Source organism: Cynocephalus volans, chromosome 17, assembly GCF_027409185.1.
Source record: "Cynocephalus volans isolate mCynVol1 chromosome 17, mCynVol1.pri, whole genome shotgun sequence".
NCBI lineage: Eukaryota > Metazoa > Chordata > Mammalia > Dermoptera > Cynocephalidae > Cynocephalus > Cynocephalus volans.
Genome location: NC_084476.1, coordinates 31,865,167 through 31,889,228, shown reverse-complemented (window position 1 = coordinate 31,889,228; position 24,062 = coordinate 31,865,167). Strand labels below are relative to the sequence as shown.

General features: G+C 35.6%; 1 protein-coding gene across 1 annotated transcript in view; it reads left to right on the top strand.

Annotated features, from left to right (window-relative positions):
* SMC2 (structural maintenance of chromosomes 2) overlaps positions 1-24,062 on the top strand; it is a 46,215-nt gene that overhangs the window by 7,972 nt on the left and 14,181 nt on the right. Inside the window, exons 10-19 of the mRNA XM_063082077.1 lie at positions 6,915-7,148; positions 8,577-8,736; positions 9,242-9,359; positions 9,960-10,098; positions 11,303-11,422; positions 13,177-13,381; positions 15,418-15,553; positions 17,940-18,064; positions 19,609-19,802; positions 20,837-20,980. Coding sequence (XP_062938147.1) covers positions 6,915-7,148; positions 8,577-8,736; positions 9,242-9,359; positions 9,960-10,098; positions 11,303-11,422; positions 13,177-13,381; positions 15,418-15,553; positions 17,940-18,064; positions 19,609-19,802; positions 20,837-20,980 — 1,575 coding nt within the window. The remainder of the gene's footprint in view (positions 1-6,914; positions 7,149-8,576; positions 8,737-9,241; positions 9,360-9,959; positions 10,099-11,302; positions 11,423-13,176; positions 13,382-15,417; positions 15,554-17,939; positions 18,065-19,608; positions 19,803-20,836; positions 20,981-24,062) is intronic.

The following is a 24,062-nucleotide window of genomic DNA, read 5'->3' as shown; positions in this document are numbered from 1 at the left end:
AAGAAGCTTAAGCTAATTGCCACTAGTCTACATTTATTCATTTTGCTAATATTTAGTGAGTGACCGCTAAAGGCTTGGTACAGTTGTTTGGACTGAGGGTACAGCAGTATACAGATAGTCAAAAGTTCTTGGCTTTTGGGTCTCCATTCTAGTCAGAGAAATGATGACAAAGAAAATAAGTAAGTAAAATATATGTAGCATGTTATATAGTAATAACTGATGTGGAGAAAAAATAAAGTAGAGAAGGGAATTAGGAGTATAGGAGAGGAAGAGCACAGTTTGACATTTTAAACTGGGTAGCCTTTGCATGTATGGAGTTTATCATTAGTTAAGGTGGGGAAAATAAGTACAGCGTGAATATAATAGGTTTGAAGTGCTTGTTAGGCATTTTGAGTGTCAATGTTTAGGTAGTAAAATATATGATTATTGAATCCAGGCTAAAAATACAGATTTGGGAGTCATCAGTGTATAGGTGATATTTAAGTCTATGAAACAGGGTAAAATTTTCAAGGGTGTTAGCATATACAAAAAAAAGAAGAGGTCTAAGGTTTGAGCACTGGGATACTTCATCATGTGGAAGTTAGGGGACATGAGAAAGAATGAGCAAAGAGATTGAAAAGGTATGAGGGAAATTAGGCCAGTAAGTTGTCTGGAGGCCAAGTGGAAAAAGTGTTTCAAGGAGAAGTGGCCATGAGTTCCTGATGAGAGGATGTTCACACTCTGAATGAGGGCAGAAAAATTTAGGAGTGAGTATAGATAAATCTTTTGAGAAATTTTCTGAAAAGAAAAGTGATAAATAGGAAGATAATTAGAAGGTAATTTAGAAGTAAGAGGTTTTTTTGGCTCAATTTTTCATGGAATAAATAGCATTATATATTGATAGAAAAGATCCAGTAGAAAGAGCAAAATCTGTGATTGAGAGAGATGGGAGAATTGTTAAAACAAGGTCCTTCAGTAGGTGAGAGTAGGATGGTTACTAGTGTATAATTAGAGAAGATAGCCTTTGCAATTGGTAGGAATAGGTCATCCATAGTAACAGAACAGCCAAGTATATAGTCTCATATGCAGGTAGATGAGTAGGTGTGTGATTGGAGCCTATGGAACTTTTCTTGAGGGTGATTCTGTTGTACCTCTCCTTTTCTGTACCCCTTATTTTTCCTGATCCCTTAATGTTAGTATGCCCTAAGGCTAGCACCCAAGACATCTTGTATATACACTTTCTCCATAGGTGGTCTCATTCAGCCTTGTAGCTCTAAATAGCATCTATATGATGATGTCTTTTAAATCTATAACTAGGCTTAACTCTCCCTGAACTCTGTGAAGCAGGTTGACTGTGCACTGGTTACCAACTTGTTTGAGTCAATATGAAAAAACATGCTCATACACAACATGTTACATGATATAGATTTATTACTTAAAAATAGGCAGCAAGGGATAACAGAAGCCTAGGATTCACTGTGAGCTGGTCCTGTAAGGCTCAGACAAGCTGCCCCGGGCAGATGTTATTTCATCTGCATGTGCTCCATTTGCACCACAGCTGAGGGACCCCATAAAGCAGCGTGTCCTCAGTTTTTACCCTAGGTAACATGAGGTGCTGGGCTAAAGCATTGAAGAACATACTGTGTGTGGAGGAAGGCGACTGGAACAAAGCCTTGGCCTTCCAACCAGTCCCTCCCTATCTTAGGATGTAGCATTCCCGGCACATTCTACAGTTATTTTTGAGCCAGAAAGGGGGAGAAATTGGTTGGTCCAGTGTCACCTGGAGAAGTATCGTGCAGTCTGTCCCCAGACCTAGATGTCCCCTTTCTCAAATCTAGTCCAGTTTATATGCCTATGGACTTTCCCAAATCTGGAGGAGGAAGAGGGAGCTCGTCTCCTAAGATTGATGTAACACTTTGACTTACACAATCTCACTGTAGCATTGTTGAGCCATAAACAGAGTACATTTCACTAGGCCCAGGAGGACCACTACACAAGCAGAATGATCAGGCCTGCCTGGAGCACTGACACAGCCCAGGATACCAGTGATCCAGGTGTGAAGCTGCTAAAGAGGTGAAAGAAGTATTCCTCAGGTGGCCCCAATGTCTGCAGCCAGTAAGCCTGCTTCAGAATTGCCTTTACTTATGTCTCTACAGTGCCTGAGGTCTTTAACCAGGTACAGCAGGAGGTGTTGTCAGTCACATGCACTCCTTCCATTTGGGCTAACACAACGTTTAGAGCAATTCTGTTGTCTAAAACAACCTTCCTGAGGAAGTTGAGGGATGTGTGTTGGGCTGCCAAGGCGGTAGCAGTAGTGAAAGCACTGTCTGCCATGGTCAGAAACAAGTTTCTTATTTTCTCGTGAGCACTGACTCTTTCTTACTTGTGGTACCAACGGTCTCATAAAGGATTTAAACCCAGAGTTAGTTATACTCCCTGGTAGTAAGCCTGGGGTACAGCTTTAGGCTGCTGGTCCAGTGGTACATTTCATTCCCAGCAGTGATATCTAGGGGCACTCCCAGCACAGCAAACATACAGGATTCCACCATCCACCAAGTTTCCAGGCATGACATTGTCTATCCAGTGATGGGTCACCCCAGATTGCCCACAGAAAAAGATACAGTCCTCAGATGCATACAGCACCCTTTCCCCAGCTTTATTGTTCAGTGGCCCATTCATGGGTATGGAGGCATTGGCATTCTCCAGCTAAATTTCATTAATGACATAGTTGTATGAGCCCAATTTCCCCCATACAAAATTGTTCATGAAGCTCCTACACAGAGGGCTAGCACTAGTCCAGTCTTGTTTTTGTCATCTCTACTAGAACACTTCTCATCCCTATATTCAGAGGAGCATGTTGCCTTAAAGTACCAACCTGTTAAAGTTTTGTTAGTTTTGGTCATGACATTTTGCCACAGAGTAAACTGAGTTAATATGGGGCATTTCTGGCTTCATTCCATGCAACAGGTGCCATATCCTCTCTTAGTATTCCATGCAACAGGTGCCATATCCTCTCTTAGTAAGTCAGGGCTCAGGGTTCGTTAGTGTACACTGTGACATCAGGAATGCTAGTGTAGTTTGCTGCTGGCAGGACCAGATGGTCACTGAGGTCTGTGACAAAAAAAGGTCCAGTTGGCATATCCAACATTTTGTGGATTCTAAGGCTACCATCACTGCCCTTATGAGGAACTTATGTTGTGTTTTAGATACTTAAAACCAGAATACCCATGGTAGCCACAGCTTGGGAGAGCCTAACAAAGGTATTAGGCTTCCAGGCCTCTGCTGCCACATTCTTGTGGAAAAAGCATATTGCAGGTTAGTGTTCCACCTCCAACCCCTGCCAGGATCTCAGGTATCTACTCTATCAGATAGGGATTGTGCTAAGTTGGTGAGGTGATTCAGTGTGTCTGTCCCTGTCCTGAGACTACTACCTCTGTAGGCACCCATTGCCCATGTGGCTTGACCCAGACCTTTTAGCCTCAGTTGTTCAGTCTAGTAAGGGAGGTCATATGCTGTACAAACTTGACATGTCTGATAATATTGACTGGAAGGATCAGATATACCTGGCCCTGTTAGAGGGACCCTAGCACCATGGTGTTACTTGGTCCTGTCCCCACCCCTGTGAGACTCCATAGAAGAAGGTACCCAGGGGAAACATCTTATCCAGATTAGAGTTAGGGGCCCCTGTCTGGGGTACCATATTAGCCTGAAACAAGTCACTTCTAGGGCACACATTCTAATGGGAAAAAGAATGGTTGGGAACACTAAGATTGGTATTTCACAGGTGTAGCCTAATCAGACAGCCAACTGGTCCACCTCCACCCGCACCAAACTCAGTGTTTCAAAGTGCACTGCAGTGCTGTTTGCCTTGCTACTAGAGTGCAGTGGTTAGTTTCAATACTGCCCATACTGCCCTACTCAAACAGCAGTACCACTCTACTAGGGGGTTTTCAGTTGTTCTATGAGTTGCCTATTCAATTTTTCAGTGGCTCCATTGGCCTGTGCATGACAGGGTACATGGAAAGTCCATTTTATTCCATGAGAATATACCCATTGTTGCATTACTTGGGTAGTGAAGGATGTTCCTTGGTCAGAATGAAGCCAGATAAAGTCTCCAAAAACATGACATAAGTTCCTCTCAAGGGCAGTGGTGGTAGCCTCAGCATCCACATGAGGGACATATATTTGAAAAGGCAGCAAGCTATTGCCATGGTCCTTGTCTCCACATAGGGGATCTTTTAACAGTCCACTTAGTTGACATTTTCCTAACCAGTTGGCTAGGGTGTTGGCAACAGCGCATGAGTTGGTGAAAATATATCAAGATATGGTGGTAGGGTATGCTTGAGTGGATGTCACCTTTGCATGTAGTTTGGCCCATTGGGAGAATGGGAATGTCTATGTTCAATTTCAGTCAAAAGATGGGCACCCATTGGCCTGATGGTGGCCGCAGTCCAGTGGACCCCTTCTGCTTTGTTTCACAGAGATTTCAGTAAACTGTGCCGTACTCTTGGTAGTCACATCTTCGAATCTTCGGCCCCCAGTAGCCGGAGGAAGAGCCAAAGCATCCCCTGAGGGTCATTTGGACCCTTCTGGTGAGCTAGACATTTGTTCATGGAGCCTGCTGGTCCCTTGAGGTTCTGGCTGGTCCTGAGTTTGAATGTACCATTTCCGTTTGATAATTGAGCTCTATTGAGCCTGACCAGATTTATTGGTGGTGTTTGTAAGCACCGAGGTAATAATGGGAGTTCAAGTCTGAGAGTCACATGTGGTCTCTTAAGATGCTCAGTCTCCATGAGTGCACAATAGCAAGCAAGGAGTTACCATCCAAAAAGGATATATATGTGTGGCTGTCTCATGACCAAAATCTGAGAGGCTAGTGTACCCCAATGGCAGTTTTCTGTTTCCACAGATTCTGATCAGTATGCATGGACACTGCAGACAATTGTCATTCCATTGGGCTAGCAGGCTCAAAAAACTAAAGGTTTTAAAAGCAGTGCCTGGGCCACAACTTGTTGAATGACTTTCAAGATCTGTTGTTGCAAAGGGCATAATTTAAAGTTGGTGGCTTTGTTGATCACCTTGACTAAGGGGGCCAAAAGAACACCCACATGGGGTACATGCTTTGTCTACTACCCAAGAAGCCTACCAGCTGTTGGACTTCTTTTGTATTAGTGGATGCTACCAGGACCAACAATTTTTGATTGACTGTATCTGGAATACTTTCTTGGCTTCCTGTCCATGTAGCCTTGACATTCAACCTGTGACAGTCCATTGTTAGTCTCCATGCTCCAAAGGCCTTTCTGACGAGCCAAACTGAGCAGGTACATTGCGACATTTTTATTGGTAGCAGGTTTTAAATTAATGCAGTAATGTCCTGTTCTCTTCTTAGTATGCGGTACTACTTTTGTTGAGTAACCTGCTGGGTCTTGTGCAGCTTAGGAGGCAGGCAGGAATGTATATGCCCCTCTGTCAGGCTCAAATGCTTAGCCATGAAGTGATGGTGGTGATGATGTTTTTGCCACAAGCAGCCAAAATGTCAATACCTATAATGTACTCAGTGGTGGGAAGCATGGTCACTGCTGCTCAAAATGGCCTAGCAGGTCCCACCCACAGCAGATAAGCATCACAAGTGACCGTGTTCCTCCCAAAACTTCATGTCAATAAACAGCACCACCATTCACCTAATTGTTTAGGCCAGAAATCCTAGAGTTTTTCTGAATTCTGTTCTCAAAGTCCATATCCTGTGTGTCAGCAGATTGTATTGACTTTAAAAGTATGTGCAGACGACAGCCACTTTTTATTACCTCTATCATTGCCAACCTAGTTTGAGCTGTCACCTCCCATGAGACCTATTACAATAGTGTCCTTATTAGTTTCCCTACTTTTACTCTTGCTGCTCTGTGGTCTGGTCTTTACAAAGGCTAAAATACAAATTGGACGTATCACTCCTATGCTTAAAAGCCTTCAATAGTTTTAAAGTCACGTGTATATTTAAATCCAAAGTCTTTACCATGGCCTACAAGTGTGATATGACTACTGGCTCCCTCTTCCCATTACTTACTGTGCTCCAACCATAGTATTTCAAACACCCAAACATGTTCCTCAGGGTTTTACAAGTACACCGATACCCCCGACCCCCCAGTTAATTGCATGGTCACTCCTCTTACTTCATTCATGCTTCTGCTCAAATGTCATCTCCCCCAGGCCTTCCTCCTTACTGTCCTTATTAAAATAGTAGTTCCTATCACTTTCTGTTCCTTTACCTTGCTTTGTGTATTTGTTTACTACATTTTCCACTTGAGAATATAGGCTCCCCCAGGATGGGGGTCTGAGTCTGTGTCTTTAGCACAGTGTCTGGTATATAGTATGTACCCAATAAATATTTGATGAATCATGAACTAATCAAGTGGACCAGAATTTCTGGTTACTTTCGTGTAAACAAGTTAGCTAGGTTTTTTTTCAGTGCTGTTATCTTGTATAGTGTCATATATATGACTAATATTACTTGAAAGGTATTAAGTGTTAGTACTTTTTCCACAACTATTTAATTCTTAAATTTTATGGCCCTTAATAGTTTTAAATTATTTTTGTACACAAGCTCTTACCTCTACATTTAAGCTTAGTAGAAGACGGCTGTTATTTTAATTTCATAGACCTAGAAACTGATTTTTAGTTTCTTCAAGTGGTTTAAGTATGCAGTGGTTTTTTAGCCCATTGTCTTCTAGATTTGACTATATGAAATGAAAATATTTATCCCTAAAACTGCTTTAAATTGCTTTAAATTTTTAAACTTTAAATTGCTGTGGAGCTTGATGACATAAGGGTATGTATGTATCAATAAGAAAATGTCTAAGAAAGTATGTCTTTTGTATGTATAAGAAAATGGATGTTTTTCCTAAAATAAAATGTTTTCCAATTTGAAACCCTTTCTAAAGGACTCTAAAACTTTAGCAGCAAAGGAAAAAGAAGTTAAAAAGATAGCAGATGGGCTGCATGCCCTTCAAGAAGCAAGTGGTAAAGATTCCGAAGCTTTTGCTGCTGCACAGCAGCACTTCAATGCTGTTTCTGCAGGCCTGTCCAGTAATGAAGATGGAGCTGAAGCAACTCTTGCTGGTCAAATGATGGCCTGTAAAAATGATATAAGTAAAGCTCAGACAGAAGCCAAACAGGTAAATATAGACATTAAGTGCTATGTGGTTGCTTTTGGTTTTTTTTTTTCCCTAAGGAGCTGCTTTTCACATTATGCTTTGGCAATGTTACAAAATGTTGAAAATAATCAGTTCAGTTCAAGGAACTTGTTTACTTGATTCTGCAACTCTGTAGTACCTAATACAGCAAAATTCAGATATGTTGATTTCCAAATATTGATAATGTTGATTTGTCAAGATGCTGTAAAACATAAATTACTTGAATTCAATTTGTAAGTGCAATAAGTACTTTGTTCTGTTTGCGGCGTTGTATAGAATTTAACAGGAAAACAAAAATGTCCTCTTCATTGCTTTGCCTACTATACTTAGTCCTTAAAACCTTGTTTCTGAAACTTTACTATATCTTTCTAGGAAATACCTTTATCTCACATTTACCCACATTTGGTCTCCCTACTCTGGTTTTATAATCTTCAAAGTCTTGTCAATCTATTATAATAGTTCTCAAATTTGTTTAAATAGTACTATAGGTTAAAGTCCTATGAACACAAAAGAGTTTGGCTGGCAGGAAAAAATATATATATACATATAAGTACACTCACCTACATTCTGTTATTCTTTTTTTAATGGAGGACTCAGCTTTAAAAATATATGTTCATAAATGTGTGTGTGTGTTTACTAATCCTATTCAAGTTTTTCTATTTATGTATTTGCAACTGTTTCATTCAGGGCTGATGGAGATGATAGTCACAAAAAATTATAAGAACTCAGTAGTAGAAAAACTTTAAAGTACTCTCAATCTTCTATTAACTTGTTTTGTAAAGAAATTGTGAAAAATCTGTCATTCAATTTTAGAGGAAGGATATCCTCATCTAGGTCTTAGAGTACTTGGTCATGGTTTTAAGAAGCAGTGTTCAATTATATAAACTTCAGACTTCTGAAGTTCAGAAGCATTTAAATGTCAGCCTCCTAGCATTTAAATTTCTGCCAGTTTAGCTTCCCTTTTCTATATAATTTTATTTCTCATTGCTCAATGCACCTTCTCCACTGCAAATGTATTACAAATATAAAAACACTCACAAATATATACAAATATAAACACCTAAGTGGAAAGGAAGGGAATTAGAGTTGTGATTTCTAACTTTCTGTTGTTTTTAATTTAACCAGATAGTAATTTTTCAACTTTGTTAATTTGTCATATTTTATAGATGGAAAACTATGGACTTAAATTGCAAATTATTTAATGATTTGTATTAATCATATATTAGTTTATATTCAACAGTCTTTTGAGTTGAAAATACTGGGAAAATATCTATTGAAATACTAATTGAAGAGACCAAACAGTTACATTTTCAAGGTTGAGGTCTCTTATTAAATCAGTCTGAATCTATGTTCACTTAGTCACTTAGTTACCAGCACCGTCTCTGCCACTGTTACATTTTTCTATCACAGGCTCAGATGAAGTTGAAACATGCCCAACAGGAGTTAAAGAATAAACAAGCAGAAGTTAAGAAGATGGATAGTGGCTACAGGAAGGATCAAGAAGCTTTAGAAGCTGTAAAGAGACTTAAAGAAAAACTTGAAGTTGAAATGAAAAAGTTAAATTATGAAGGTTTGTCTTTAAAAACATAATCAAATCATTAGGCGGTGTAGTGATTGTTGATAGAAACTAACTTAAATAAAGGAAATAAGTAAGTAGGAAACATTTTTTACCATATTGATGGTGTTAGTATAAGAAGTGTTTTTAAATATAGTCACAAAAATATCTAATGGTACAATAGCACTTTGAATTTTTGAGAACACAGGATTGAGAATTTACTGCTTCAGTCATTTGGAATCTCAAAAATGTCATTTGTGTATTTCCACATTAGTAGACATTTAATTCATATGTTGTTTCTTAGGTCGAAGTTTGTGTTATGTATTGTAGATAATGTCTACTTGACACTTGGTAGAAATTTGAATGTTAAGCATGCTTTTTTTATTTCATACTTAATAGGAGGTTATATTTTGCTTTTAGGAATGCTTTGGAAATAGAGGTTACTAATATTTTCCTTAAAACAGTAGAATACCTGAGTTTTTAAAACTTGGTTTCAATTTACTTATGATTTACTCTTCAGAAAATAAGGAGGAAAGCCTTCTGGAAAAGCGCAGGCAGCTGTCTCGTGATATCAGTAGATTGAAAGAAACATATGAAGCTCTCTTGGCCAGATTTCCCAATCTTGGATTTGCGTACAAGTAAGATTTAACATAGTAACAGTCAAGATATATCTTTATCTGAGCTGGCAGGCAATCTGCAAATTTTGTTGACACCAAGGTTTTTGTATGAAAATTCTTTTAAGCTGCTTTTCCTTAATTGGTATTTTTTTCCTTAAACATTTAATGAAACATATCAAATGTTGGGAGGGGGGATTCTTGTGAAATTTAATGGCTACTGATAGAACTAATCTTAAAACTAAAATGAGAATTTAATCTCAGTTCAAAGTGTCTTTAAAGTTATTCAATCATTACTATTAAGTATCTGCACTTACATCTTATAATTTGTTTTGCTACATGGGTTTTTTAATGGAATACTTACAGTAATCGTATGTTACAGAGTTTAGAACATTAATGTTGTTTTCGTTGCATTGAAGACTTACTGAAAGATCTTTTGATCGATAAAATCAATAGCTGGCTAGTCATCTGGGACATTTAAAAATTTTTGTTTTGTTAAAGCTATGTGATTATTCTGCTTTCATCATAGTTTAATGTATTTTTCAAAAGAGCTCTTCACTAGTAAAGTATAACTTTTTCAGTTTTTTTATTTAAGATTAATTTTTGTTGACTCTTCTATCTTAGGGATCCAGAGAAGAACTGGAATAGAAATTGTGTGAAAGGACTTGTAGCTTCTCTGATTAGTGTGAAAGATACTTCTGCAACCACAGCTTTAGAATTGGTGGCTGGAGAACGACTCTACAATGTTGTAGTAGACACAGAGGTAAATTGATTTTAATTAAGGAAGATTTAAAATTGCTCTTTAGCTTGAAAAATCATGTGCTTCTAGAAAAATTGGATATTTAATGTTAGAGCTTCTATGGTCACGTACTTTATAGGGTAAAACTATTCAGTTAATGACGTTTTGATTACTGTATTCCAAAGGAAGTCTCATGCTTCCCATGCCTACTCAGGAGCTCAGAATGCATATCAATCTTAGGGTTTGTTTTGGTTTTGGGGGTGGGGGGATGCTGTGTAGGTTTGAATTTACTTAAATTTGTAAAATAATCTGGGGATAAATGATCTATTTTTAATGATAGTCCTCCCATCAAGGAAATGCTGGATTTATCTGCCTTTCTTCAATTCTAACTTTTCATCTATCTGTAGAATGTTCTTATTTTTTTGTATAAATGCTAGATAGTCATTATTGAATTTACTTATTTAAAAAAATTTTTTTTTATCATATACAGTTAAGTTGTACAAAATGATATTCTGATACATATACATAATTAGATGATTACTACAGTCAGACATATTAGAATATCCATCACCTTCCATAGTTACCGTGTGTGTGTGTGTGTGTGTGTGTGTGTGTGTGTGTGTGTGTGTGTGTGTGTGTGTGTGTGTGTGTGTGTGTGTGTGTGTGTGTGTGTGTGTGTGTGTGTGTGTGTGTGTGTGTGTGTGTGTTGAGCACCTAAAATCTACTCTCAGTAGATTTTCAGTGTACTATATAATATTATTAACTGTAGTTCTCATGTTGTATGTTACCTCTCTAGACTTAATCATCTTATTTACCTGCTAATTTGTACTCCTTGACCTACTATTATCTCCTTCTATACATTATTTCACCCTCCTCACCTTTGGTAACCACTGTTCTACTCTTCGTTTCTGTTTATCTGACTTTCTTTTTTCTTTTTTTCTTCTCTTTGTTTAGATTCTGCATTTAAGTGAGATCATACAGTATTTTCTTTCTGTGTATAGCTTATGTCACTTAGTATAATGTCCTCCAGGTTCATCCACTTTGTTGCAATGGCAGCTTCTTTTTTAAGTCTGAATAATATTCCATTGTGTATATCATCTTAATTTGATTGTTTGGGATAGAAGGCTTTAAACATTTGATTATGGATTCTTAAACTTGCATTCTTTTCATTTTAATCTTTTCTGTCATCAATATTAATGGATTTTTAAATTTCAAATGCATGTTTTAGGTTACTGGTAAAAAGCTACTGGAAAAGGGGGAATTGAAGCGACGATACACCATAATTCCACTCAATAAAATTTCAGCCAGATGTATTGCTCCAGAAACTCTGAGGGTTGCTCAGAATCTTGTAAGTCTTATTTTATCATACTTATGTGTTTAATCTATATATGTGTGTGTGTGTGTGTGTGTGTGTGGGTGTGTGTGTATTTTTTTTTTTTTAAGTTAGAAGATGTTAATTTTGGAGGACAATTATATGCAGAACCATACAATTTTTAATTTTGTTAACCATTTTTAAAAAATTAAGATACAAAAAAAAAGAGTTTGCTCTTGTTCAATTAGATGACAAGAGAATAGAAATGTTGGAAAGCTAGAACTCTCTGATACTTCAAGGTGTAGTATTAGAGTGGCTTTAAACCTTAGGTCAAGTCATATATCTATCAGGTAGTAAAAATTACATTTCTGAGTTCTGAATAGTTAGAATTGAGCTTATAGATAAATATCTAAAATTCTTCATGATTTTTTTATGCCAGGCACATTTAAACTGCCCACAGTGATCACCATTATCACAGTACTGAAGGCATTTATCAGTATTGCATAGATGTTTCTTTTTTAGAGTTCTAGATTGCTCTTCAGCCTGTGGGTGTACATAGCAGGTGACTGGGATCCCAGTCAACTGTTGAGATGGATCTAAAGTAGTATGCCTGCTTGTAAGGAAGTAGATGGGTACAAAGATAATATGTTTAAAATGCTATAGTGGTTGTGTAATACTGGGTAAAAACATGAAGCCAGTCATGACATTCAATGGCAATATCTGTTTGTTATTGAGCAGGCATTCCAAGTGCATGAGTTGAAAAGACAATTCTGAAAAACCTAGAAATATATTTGTATTTCTATAAGATACTAAGTGGATATACAACGTCCTTACTGAAATTGAGAAGCTTTCAGTGAAAATGACTTCAAAGTACAGTTGTGTTGATATGTATACTATCAGGAGAGTAAGGATGAGTGGAGAAAAATTGAAAGATGATGTTTTTGGTTGGTACTTCCTTTACTTGAAAAATCACCTTTGGGTCAAGAAGGCTCAGGAACTTCATTCAGCCATAAGTCAAGTCCCCGTGTTAGAAGTAAATTGGGATTTCAAGTAACAGCAGAAATACTTTTGCTCAGATCCAGTAGCCAGACCTGTTTAATGGTAGCTGCTGTTTCAGAGAACAATACCAAACATAATTACATAGAACTGCCTTCACTGTGATTCCTGCTGCTATTACCAAGCTCCATAAGAAATGCTTAGTTTCTCTAAAAGGATGGACAGAGCTTGACATTATAAACAAAGGTTGAGAAGAGGCAGTTGGATTAAAATAGAAGACTGAGGGATTTTTAATTTTTTTTACTCTCTGAATTTGTTAGTTGTGTCTTTATTTCTGTAACTGGCAGGTAAGACTACTCTAGCATGTTTAATTTGAAAGAAAAAATATTCATTGTGGAACAACCAAATTCCTAGTAATAGAGACAAAATATTTTATGTAATTGTGTTGATCTGGGAATTACTGTACTTGTAATTAAGAAAGTTGTGTCCAGATAGTGCATTTTGGATTTGGAAACTTGGTATTGACTCCTTCTTCATAGAAACTCTCATAATGCCTGATATTTTAAGTATTTTTCTTAGCAATAGATCCTTCAGTATTTAAACTGCAATTTGTTTTCTAAAACTTTTGAGTTTTACATAGCTTTTTAGAAAAGCTTTTTTTTTTCAAAACGAATGTTAATGTAAGGTAAATGTTACTTAATTTCTATTATAGCAGTTTTTACTAGTTTATAAAATAATATTTGAATGAAAAGGAAAATGGTATGTACTATGGCATTTCTGTTATTTTCCCACAGGTTGGCCCTAACAATGTTCATGTGGCTCTTTCCCTGGTTGAATACAAACCAGAACTTCAGAAAGCAATGGAATTTGTCTTTGGAACAACATTTGTTTGTGACAACATGGATAATGCCAAAAAAGTGGCCTTTGATAAAAGGATAATGACTAGAACTGTAACTCTAGGAGGTGATGTATTTGATCCTCATGGGACATTGAGTGGAGGTAGGTTTTATATTTTTTTGTTTTCACAAATCTGCATGGGAAATAGGATTCCCCCCACCCACTTCTATTTAAATAGGGAATAGTGGGGTGTGATAATTCGGAGTTTTATTTGTACCCTTTGGTTAGAACCAGGACAAGAGCCTAGGTTTTATACTTAAGATCAAATGCTTATTTCCAAAGTCTTAATGTAAATTCTAAGGATGGAGTTTGGCTTTTGAATACCATGTGACAGGTTCTTAATAATATTGAGAAATTATACAATGTCATAGCCCTCAGGGATCTCATAGTCTGCTAATTAATCCTACAGCTTCTTTTATTCATCTCAAATCTATTCCTGTTTATTTTTGCTTTTTGCTCTATCAGGATATTACAGTCACTGGGATATTGATACTGGAATATTCTTGCTTATTTAATTTTGCTTTTTGCCGTTTCAGAATATTCCAGTCACTGGGAAATGAAGTCTTTTTATTACGTACATTTTTAGCCTAACTACCCACTTATTTAGGAAACATGTTAACTTCTAATTCATGTATATACCAGTGTTGTCACCGTTCCTGTCAAAAGTGCCGTAATGCTTTAAAAAAGGAATTTCAGACAATGATCATATTCTTCTTCTAATGTTTGCCACATTGAGTTTTTAGATCTGATTCAAGTCATAGTGTAATAACAAATACGAATAGTATTTACTGTGTGCCAGGCAATGTTCTAAGACTGTGCTGTCCAATACAGTAGCCTCTAGTCACATGTGGCTCTTTACATATTTAAGTTAATTAAATTAAATAAAATTAAAAATAATTGTCTCAGTTGCACTAGTTACATTTTAAGGGCTCAGTAACAACAAACTGTTGTTGGGTAATTGGACAATGAAGATATAGAACATTTCTGTTATTCTATAAAGCTGTTATTTGGGCTTTGAACAATTAATCCTTAATAACAACTATAGGTAGGCATATTACTACCATCTCTAATATACAGTTGCAGAAATTAAGGCAGAGTGGTTAAATAACTCACTTGTAAATGGCAAAGCTCGTAATTTGAATCCAGGCAGTCTGATTTCAGAGTTTGTGCTTTTGACCCAGTAGACTGTATAATGCCTTCTGAGACATCAGGTGATTTAAGTTCTTTCTAGGCCAAGAAAACAGTAGCCAGTTAAATGAACTTCATGATCAAGTATCAGGTTCCCCAGTATGTAATAAAATGACTAGTATCTGCAAATGAAACATAAAGAGAGACCAAATATTGTTAAATATCTAAAACACAAGAAACTTTTTAGATTATATTGATTTGGATGCTCCTGAAGTTTTACTTATGTGATGGCAAATATGTAACCCTGTTTCTTATTAACAAAGTGTTCATAACAGCATTTCTGATTGACCTTGGCATTCTCTCATCAAACATACAGAGTTTCCTTGTGAACATAATACCTCATTCTATCTTTGTCAGATGATTACAGTTGCTTGTAATGTGAAATTATTTTGCTCTGCTTGGTCTGCTACATCAGAGTTTAGGCCAGGTTATAATATGGTAACAAACAGCCCCCAAATCTTAGTAGCTTACAACAAATTTATTTCATAATTATGTTGCATTTTCTGCAGGTCAGTTGCCGCTGAACAATGTTGTTCTCATTCTGGAACTCAGTCTGAAGGAGAAGTAGTTCCTATCTTGAACATGCTTTTCTCATGGCAAAGGGAAAGCAAATGGTGGATTATATGCTACCTCATAAAGCTTATTTTCAGAAGAGGCACATGTCCCATTTCATTAGCCAGCAAAGTCACATGGCCAAACCCAGTGTTAGTACGGTGGAAAATGGGCCTTGGAGGGAGACAGTGATTATTTTGAATAAATAATTTACCACGTGTACTTAAAACTATTTCCTTGTAATTATGTATGTCCTAAGGTTCACGTGATGGAATTAATTCTGTAGCTTTATAAGCTCACTAAAAGATTTGCTATTGAATAATTTCCAGCATAATCCTTAGAAAACTTTTTATTGTTTAACGTGTATGTGGTAACATTTTTCAATTTGCCTCTATCAGGTGCTCGATCTCAGGCGGCTTCTATTTTAACCAAGTTTCAAGAACTCAAAGATGTTCAAGATGAGCTGAGAATCAAAGAGAATGAGCTACAGGCTTTAGAGGAGGAACTGGCAGGTCTTAAAAACACTGCTGAAAAGTAAGTTTCTGTTGGATTTAGCAAAATGTCTAAATATATTTTTATTTTGATCAAAGATATGCATGAAAGAAATTTACTTTTATTTAAAGAAATACAGGTTGTGCCTTTTTTTTATAGTATGCCTGATTTTATTTAAAATATTTGAATAAATTGAGTTGATAACTTATTGGTAAAAGTAATGTCTTTGTTATAAGAAATTAGTGAAATCTAGTTAAGCTAAAGGGAAAAAAAAATCAGTCAAATGTCTCCCTCTCCCTGCTGAGATAAACACTCTTAACATTCTGCTGGGGTTGGTGGGGAAACCCGTAGATACTCTGGGGTCTGATACCAGAAGATGCTTACATTTTTGGTTTGAAATTATATAAGGCAATATAGTGTTGATCGGGTGTCTGCACTAAATTTAGCAGCATGATGGTTGTCCTATAGATACTGAAGATCACTAGGTTGCCTAAGGGAAGTAAACAAGTTCACATCAGAAAGCACTAAAACTTCAGTGTTTCTTTTCAAAGTTTCTTCTATGTAGCTTTAGATACAGTTATGTATGCATGCTTTTCAACATTACTTCTGTTTGGGTATAGTGCAGGTATATGTATATTTTTAGTTTTTCAACATTGGGATCATGCTATTTAATGTAACCTCTTTTTGTCACTCAACATTATTCAGTCCATAATTATTGAGTGCCTCCTATGTGCCAAGTACTTTTCTAGGAGTTGAGAATACAGCAATGAATCAAGTAGATAAATATCTCTGCCTTTATCTAGATTGCATGTAATTGGAGAAGCAGACAATAGAGAAAGATAAATTGGTAAAACATATGTTAGATAGGTCCTAGAAGAAAAAAGTAAATTAGGAATGGAGATATGAACTATCTAGGTCAAAAAGGTGCTGAAATTTTAGATTTGGTGGTCAAGAAGAGCCTCACTGGGAACGTGACTGTTGAATGAACACCTGAAAGAAGTGAGTGAACTGGCTCTGTGGTCGTCTGGGAGAAGAGTCCCCACTTGCTTTAAAAGTTTCAGGAGTGTAAGTGCTACAAATTTACAAATTGCATTGTTTGAAAGTTTAATTTTTTTCAGTCCCTCTGAAGGTGACAAATAGAGACTTTTAAAAATGTTTATTCAGAATTCACAATAGTGTAAAAAATCTAAATTTTGAAATAATTTTTTTTTTTTTTTGGTAAGTTTGTAGAATTCAACTTCTGAAATTATCAGAGCTTAAAATCGCATCAAGACTTTTGAGACACTGTATATATGGAAGAGATTTTTATAATCAGTGACCATTCCAAGACTACTTTCAAACGTAATATACATGTTAAGATGGCATTTTACCGTCATTAACATAAATTGAGTTAACCATAGAGTAAATGAAATTTTTCTGTGAGAAAGATGTAACAGAATTTTTCGGTGATTTGTGGAAGCTCTAGCAAGGTGATGAGTTTGTAATCACTTTTGACTTAGAACTGTTAATTTTGCTCAGTAGTATTGGATCATTTATTCTGCAAAATGGGCATGCTGACTAATTGTGGCACTGAGGTCAAGGAAAGGAAATAAATTTTGAAAAATATGAGACTGGAAAGATTAGCTAAATCCATTGTTTCACACTCTGTCAGGAAAATAACAATCTCCTTAAATTTCTACATTCTACCTTTTGAAATGACTTGAAGTTAAAATTACTGTCGAGCACTGGTGAGAAAACTCAACATAGTATTTCTATTTTATAAATTATGTCCTTATTTCCCCAAACCTTATGGATTTCTGGTGACAAGGTACCTTGTGATTTTATATTAACTTGAAATTTCACTGCAACCAAATTAGCTGAATACTTTTCAGAGAAATAACTAAGCAGCCAGAACTAGGGTAGAATTATAGGGTTTTCAGGAAAGTGCATTGCAGATGATTTAGTTACAATACCATGTCTTCTTAACTCAGTCTCATTATAAAAAGTACAGAACATTATTATTATTATTTAACATTTGAAATAGGGATTAATAAGTAGATAACCAGATTTTTGAATTTTGTGTGATTGCTATAATTAATCTGTTTATGCAGTAAGTAGTTGTGGAATTTATCTTTTAGTTAAGAATTAGCAGGAGGGATTATGTTTAAGGACACCTATTCAAAAATTATTTTTAGTGCTTTCTAAAGTTAAAAATATTTCTGTGAATAGTTTTTTTAAATCTTGGTCATTTAGAGTTGTTTACCTTCAGTGACCAAGTCAGACTTGAATTAATTGATACCTCAGAAACTTCAGAGTCATCAAAATTATTCCTGTAGCCAGTGGCATCTCATTGTTTATATTGTATGTGAGTTTAATTTAGGTTAAGAGCCTGATGTCTCAAATGACAGAAAATTTGCTGTCATTTACTATAAACTTCTCTTTTTGTAAGATATCGCCTGCTAAAACAGCAGTGGGAGATGAAAACTGAGGAGGCAGATTTATTACAAACCAAGCTCCAGCAAAGCTCCTATCACAAGCAACAAGAAGAGTTAGATGCCCTTAAAAAAACTATTGGTAAGATTAAAACATTTTGTGCTTAATCTGTTTCTGTTGATATCCTTTATGTATTTAGAAGACTCTGTCATATTTAAGACGCCTGTGGGAGAGTTTCTTTAGGGTAAATCTAAGTATGGTATTTCTGGGTCTTAGGGTATGGTCATCTTTATTATATATTGCCAAAGTTCTGTCCATTTTTAATAATACTCATTTCCAACAGTGGCGTTAGAATGTTTTTATTTCTCCACATTCTTTTCTTTCCACACTTTTAAAATTCTCCAGTCTGATGGCTGTAAAGAAATGGCACGTTAGCATTTTAATTTTCATTTTCCTGCTTGTTGGTGAAATTTGGAATCTTTTTTTTTTTGTATGTTCAGTTTTTTCCCCATTGTTCTCATACTTAATTAAGAGTTCTAATTTCTTTTAGGTTGTGTGTACTGCATTTTTTTTTATGTGTTTGTCTTTTAATTTTGTTTGTCTATCCTATTTTTGTTACACAAAAGTTTTTAATGTTTAATGTAATTAAATTAATAGCTATCTTCCCAGTTTTAAGAAGCTATCTGGACTATTTTATCAGGATTTAATTGTATATGGTAACTTTTGGCTTTTTCATTCCTTAGGACAGTGTCCACACACCACTTTCCCCACTAATATTTTTATTCTGCAGTGAAAACTAGTGTAAGAAATAGTGCAGTCATGGCTTCCGAGGTTGTACATGGACTTAGGTCCTAGCACTAACAGTGTATGTCAGTTGTGACAGCAAAATGTCTATTCTATCTTGCATTTTAATTTTTTTCTTTCATGAATTTGGTGATAATACTTTTCTAGTGCTTTGTCCTAGACATGTTCTCCCAATATTTCTCTACTTTCATGAGAGGTTTCTTGAATATGTATAAATTGGCAGAGAACACAAAGTAAGCTTGTTTATGAATTTAATTGTAAGCTTTCTAGCAACTAAAATTAATGAAAAATATCATGGTTATACAGGTTGAGCATCCCTAATCCGAAATCTGAAATTCAAAATCCTCCAATAAGCATTTCCTTTGAGCATCATCTTGGTGCTCAAAGTTTTGGATTTATGAGCATTTTGAATTCTGGATTTTTGGATCAGGGATTCTCAACTAGTATGTATTCTGCAAATATTCTAAAATCCTAAGAAATCTGAAACAGTTCTAATCCTAGGCATTTTGGATAAGGGTTATTCACCAGTACTGTCAGTTCTAGTTTTAGGAAGCATATAGGTATGTTAAATATATAAACTGTAATCTTTTTAATAAGTTGCTCCAAATTGTTTTTAAAAATAGGTAAGTTCTAGGTAAAGTTTGTTACTCAATTTTATAACATTAGAAATAATTTCTTTATAGATCTTTAGATATTTGAGGTATTGCTCTTACACAGGATCTGTGTTTCAAGTATTAAATTTCTAGAACATGGTTGGAATAGTTAATTTTTTTAGACTCTGTCTTCTAATTTTCTAGACCATTTCTTCTATTAAAAGTTGAATTTATAAGCCTTGATCTGTAACTGTTAATTTAGCCACATTTGCCTACTTTATGATGCAGAGGAAAGTGAAGAGACCTTAAAAAACACTAAGGAGATCCAAAAAAAAGCAGAAGAAAAATATGAAGTATTGGAGAACAAAATGAAAAATGCAGAAGCTGAAAGAGAGAGAGAACTAAAGGATGCTCAGAAAAAATTGGATTGTGCCAAAACAAAGGCAGATGCATCTAGCAAAAAAATGAAAGAAAAACAACAGGTAATAAACCTTTCTTGAATGGAACTGGTCTTTTAAAATCAGTGTAGAACTGAAGGTGGTACAGCATCATTGGTTAGCCTTATTCGTATTGATCTCAAAATCTAAAAGCAAGTTGTGTTCTTTAGGAAATAAATTACACATCTTACAAGTTTCACAAGTCAAATAAATGTGCGGTTCTCTGAAAACCCTGTAATTGAGTTTCACATAGTCATGAGTATGAGTTTCATTGGCTTGCTAATTTTAGGGAAAGAGCAAAGTTGCCTTTTGGTAAATGCTTTGTTCAGGGATGGATGACCTTCTTTCAGAAGTGGATTATGTGTTGTAGTGGAGCTATGTCATATCAGAGATGCAATGAGTTGACATTTCTATTTGGTAACCACCTATGTGAGTGTATACTGTGAATAGAATAATGTAAGACAAACCATGATATGTTTACAAGGTGTGGTTCAGTTATAGACTAGCAATACCTTATTATATCTTTTGGATAGTGCCAAAGCTGGAATTTGAACCTAGGTTTTTGTCTCCGAAGGCTGTGATCTTTTTGTTCTATACAGTTTCACCTAAATTTACTTTTCCTCACAGCTTATTTAAACCCATCTTAAGATTATATCATTAAGTAGCTACACAATGTATTTTCTAATGAACTAAATGCTATAATGGGAAAGAAGAAAATTGAGAAAATTTTTTGCACATTGAATAATTTGGCTTTTAAAAAAGCTTTGCCTCCACTAATTTATCTGTTATGTAGAATTTTACATTGTTTTTCCTATAGAAATAAATTGTACAGGAAATAACTTATGGAGAGTTCTTTGAACTCATAAAAATTATGCTTACATTTATCTTCTTGATTTCAGTATAGGAAAATAAACTTCCTTTTTCTCCTCCTGCAGAAGCAGCTTAACATATTTTTGGTGGAGTGGTAACTAAGCTGTGGGTCTTCCTTGCATGAGAATATTAATTTTGTTGCCCTGTATGTATTTATTTTTCAGTAGTTAATAACCTGTGTGAATACCCAGCTATTGTGTTTCTTATAGGAAGTTGAAGCTATCACTCTGGAGCTGGAAGAACTCAAGAGAGAGCATGCATCCTATAAACAACAACTTGAAGCTGTAAATGAAGCTATCAAATCCTATGAAGGTCAAATTGAAGTAATGGCAGCAGAGGTGGCTAAAAATATGGTAAGATTTATTGTAAAATTGGAGAAATTGAAAATACTAATTTGTTTATGAATTGTTGGCTTAAGGTATTTGATGTCAGTGCTCTCGATCTTTTTACTCTTGGCATGAAGAGAGCATGAGGCAAAAATAGTGATTACTGATCCAGAAAGAGTCCTGAAGTAATACCAACAATTGCTTTAGTTCAGGTCTACTCAGAAGACAAAAAGCACACAGTAATTTGAACAGGGAAAGTTTAAATAAAATTTATTAACTATAATAGGAGTTTGGAACGATGGGAATTGATCACTAAGGGATAAGAGAACTCTAAAGAATGTAATAGCAGATATAGGGAATAGCCATTACCCCTAGTGCTGAAGCAGTACATGCATGGAAAGGGTACACAAATCTGGCAAGGAGCCCCACTCCAAACACAGGGCTGAGAATCAGATCTAATTGCAGAAGGCATACCTGTGGCCTATTGGTTGTGAAGTTTGTGGGAGTGCAAGGAGAAGCTGTCTGCAGGGAAGTGCTATATATGTGAAACCTGCTGGGAAATAACCTGGAATGCCAGGAGAAACGCAATTGGGTGGTGTCTGGTCTGTGGGAACATGGCGTGAAGCCTCACTCTGGGATGTCACGAGAAGCCATGTAAGGTGCTAACCCCTTGCAGATGACAAGCCTACTTTCAAGAAAAGCATGCCAGAACCAGGAAGTAAAGCCCCTTCCTCCTATAGTATCCCTAAAGTGACATTTACTAATGAGACTTATTTTTGTTGTAGCCGGCAAGGAAGAAATGTTCCATTACCAGAAGCAGGGCACTGAAGGGTGGATTTGGGAATGAGAGGGTTTCCAAATGTTATGAAGACATTCTGTTACCTGCAAATTAATGGGATATCATCTTTATTAGAGACTAACCTTCATGAATATTGAATAAATCATCTCTTTCTGTGTTTTTTTACCTTGAATTCTGTTTTGTTACATATTATTTCTATTCCTACTTTCCTTTTGTGATATAACTTTCATTTTTCAAGTTTTCTGTCACTTTGCTATAAACTCTGTTTTTTATAAGTAGTATATATCATTGAGTTTCATATTAATTGAACATTTAGCTTTTAGAAGGGAAGTTCATTTTTCTACATTGTAGTAAAGAGTGTTTTGCCTTGCTTTTGTCATCCACTTCTATATTTTCTGTTATGTTTTTCCCTTGAGATGATTGTTTTAATTATTCGAAACATGCAGTGCTTTGTAAAGTACATCTTTTCCTCTTCATTTTATTCTTGGTTACATTCATCCTTTTTTTGTTTTTAACACATTTATTGCATCATTATCAGAATAATAACTACCCATTTTATGATAAAAGATCAAAACACTTCTCAACTTTGTGTCTTATTGCTGATGTAATTTTCTGGAGTTTATGTTCATTTCCTTTTTTGCCTCCAAAGTAAACTTTAGTTTTTAAAAATATTTTTAGTTTCCTTCTGATTTACTTTATTTTATTTGCATAAATTTTTTCATCTCATTCTTTTCCTCCATATCTGTTGCTGTCCTTCATGGACATCATGTTGTGGAATTTAAAAGAATTAGAAGTTAGGTAATGTGTTTCCAAAGGGAAATGCGAAAGTAAGCTACTCCTTCCTTGGTCCAAATAAACAAAATTAAAACATGCACATGTTTCTGTAAAGAGGGTATCTGTTTCTATTAACAGAAAACTATAAAATGGATAACTTAGATTTTTTATTTCTTATTTTTTTTCTTTTTTTATAATGCCCCTCCTACTTCTGATCACATAGTTTTTAAAGGTTGTTCATTCAGGCTGTATATTCTAAATTATTTAATTTTGCTGTTAGGAATAGATAAGTACACTCCCAAGAGGAGAAACTGCTTACTAATTGGGTTGATGCAAACAAGACTAAAACTTTATTTCTGCTCAATCTTAAGTGATAGAACGTCTGTGTATTTTATGCCATTGTAAAAAAGACTGATAGGCACATCTGCAACTCAATCTTTATTTAACCTCTAGGTATGAGAGAATCTTCTTCATAAACTTTGTCAAGTATGGTGTTAATAAACCCATGTCTGCTGTTTTTCCTTTTAGTTAACGTCACTGGAGTATTTTTCACTTTCCTTTTTTTGTTTTTCAAAGGTTTTAAAAAGCTAAAATATCTTTCAGTTTTTTAAATGAATGCCATGATTTGGCTTTCTTCTGCAAAAGACCTCTAATGACACAAATGGTATTATAAGGAAATCAAAGAACTTTAGGCACATTCAGCAATGTAACATAATGTGGAACATCATTTGCTGTTTAAAATTGTTATGTTTCCTGATGAACATGCCTGAAAAAAAAAACACGTTTTTACAGGTGCTTGTAGTGCTTGTAATTACTTATTCCTATTCTTATTACTTTTCTTCCTTAGACTCTTGTAGCAAGTTGTTCTACTTCTTTGTTTTCTTCCAACCTAAATATGAGTTGAGCTAGGTTTTCTTTTTTTTAGACATTTATGTGAGTTTGAGACCGTTTCTTTAAAAAGTACCCTAGAGATCTGGGAGAGCAGCGGGTTTTGGGAATGATGATAACAGACTCCAACTGTTATTAGCACCTTGGGCATCAAGTAGCCTCACCCTTGGGAGGCAGGGGGTAGTGAAAGCAACAGCAAGAACTTTTTTCTTTGTGCCACACATCTGATCCTTATAAAAAAGGTTCTCTTCCTCTTCCATTTCTCTGTTTTGACCACTTCTATTTCTCTGGTTGACCATACAACCAAATGCTAGGACCTATCACCATTGGTAAAGTACAGATGCCTTAGATCTACAGAAAGTAAAAGGAGCAAAACCCAGCCTCCCTTATTTCTATGCATAATATTTGCCCTTCCTGGGTAAATGTCATCGGGGGTCAGTCAGATTATCTTCTTGTTAACAGAAAGTTACGATTTTTCTCAGTGGTCTCACAGGTTAGCTTCCAGTAGTTCCTCGTCTTTCCACTTAGTTTATCCCATCTGCACTGCGTCTAGCAGAAGCTCTGTTATTTCCAACATGAATATCACATCCCAAGCCTTTTTTTCAAGTGGTAATCCAAGTTTTCTGTGTGTAAATTCATTAGTCATTT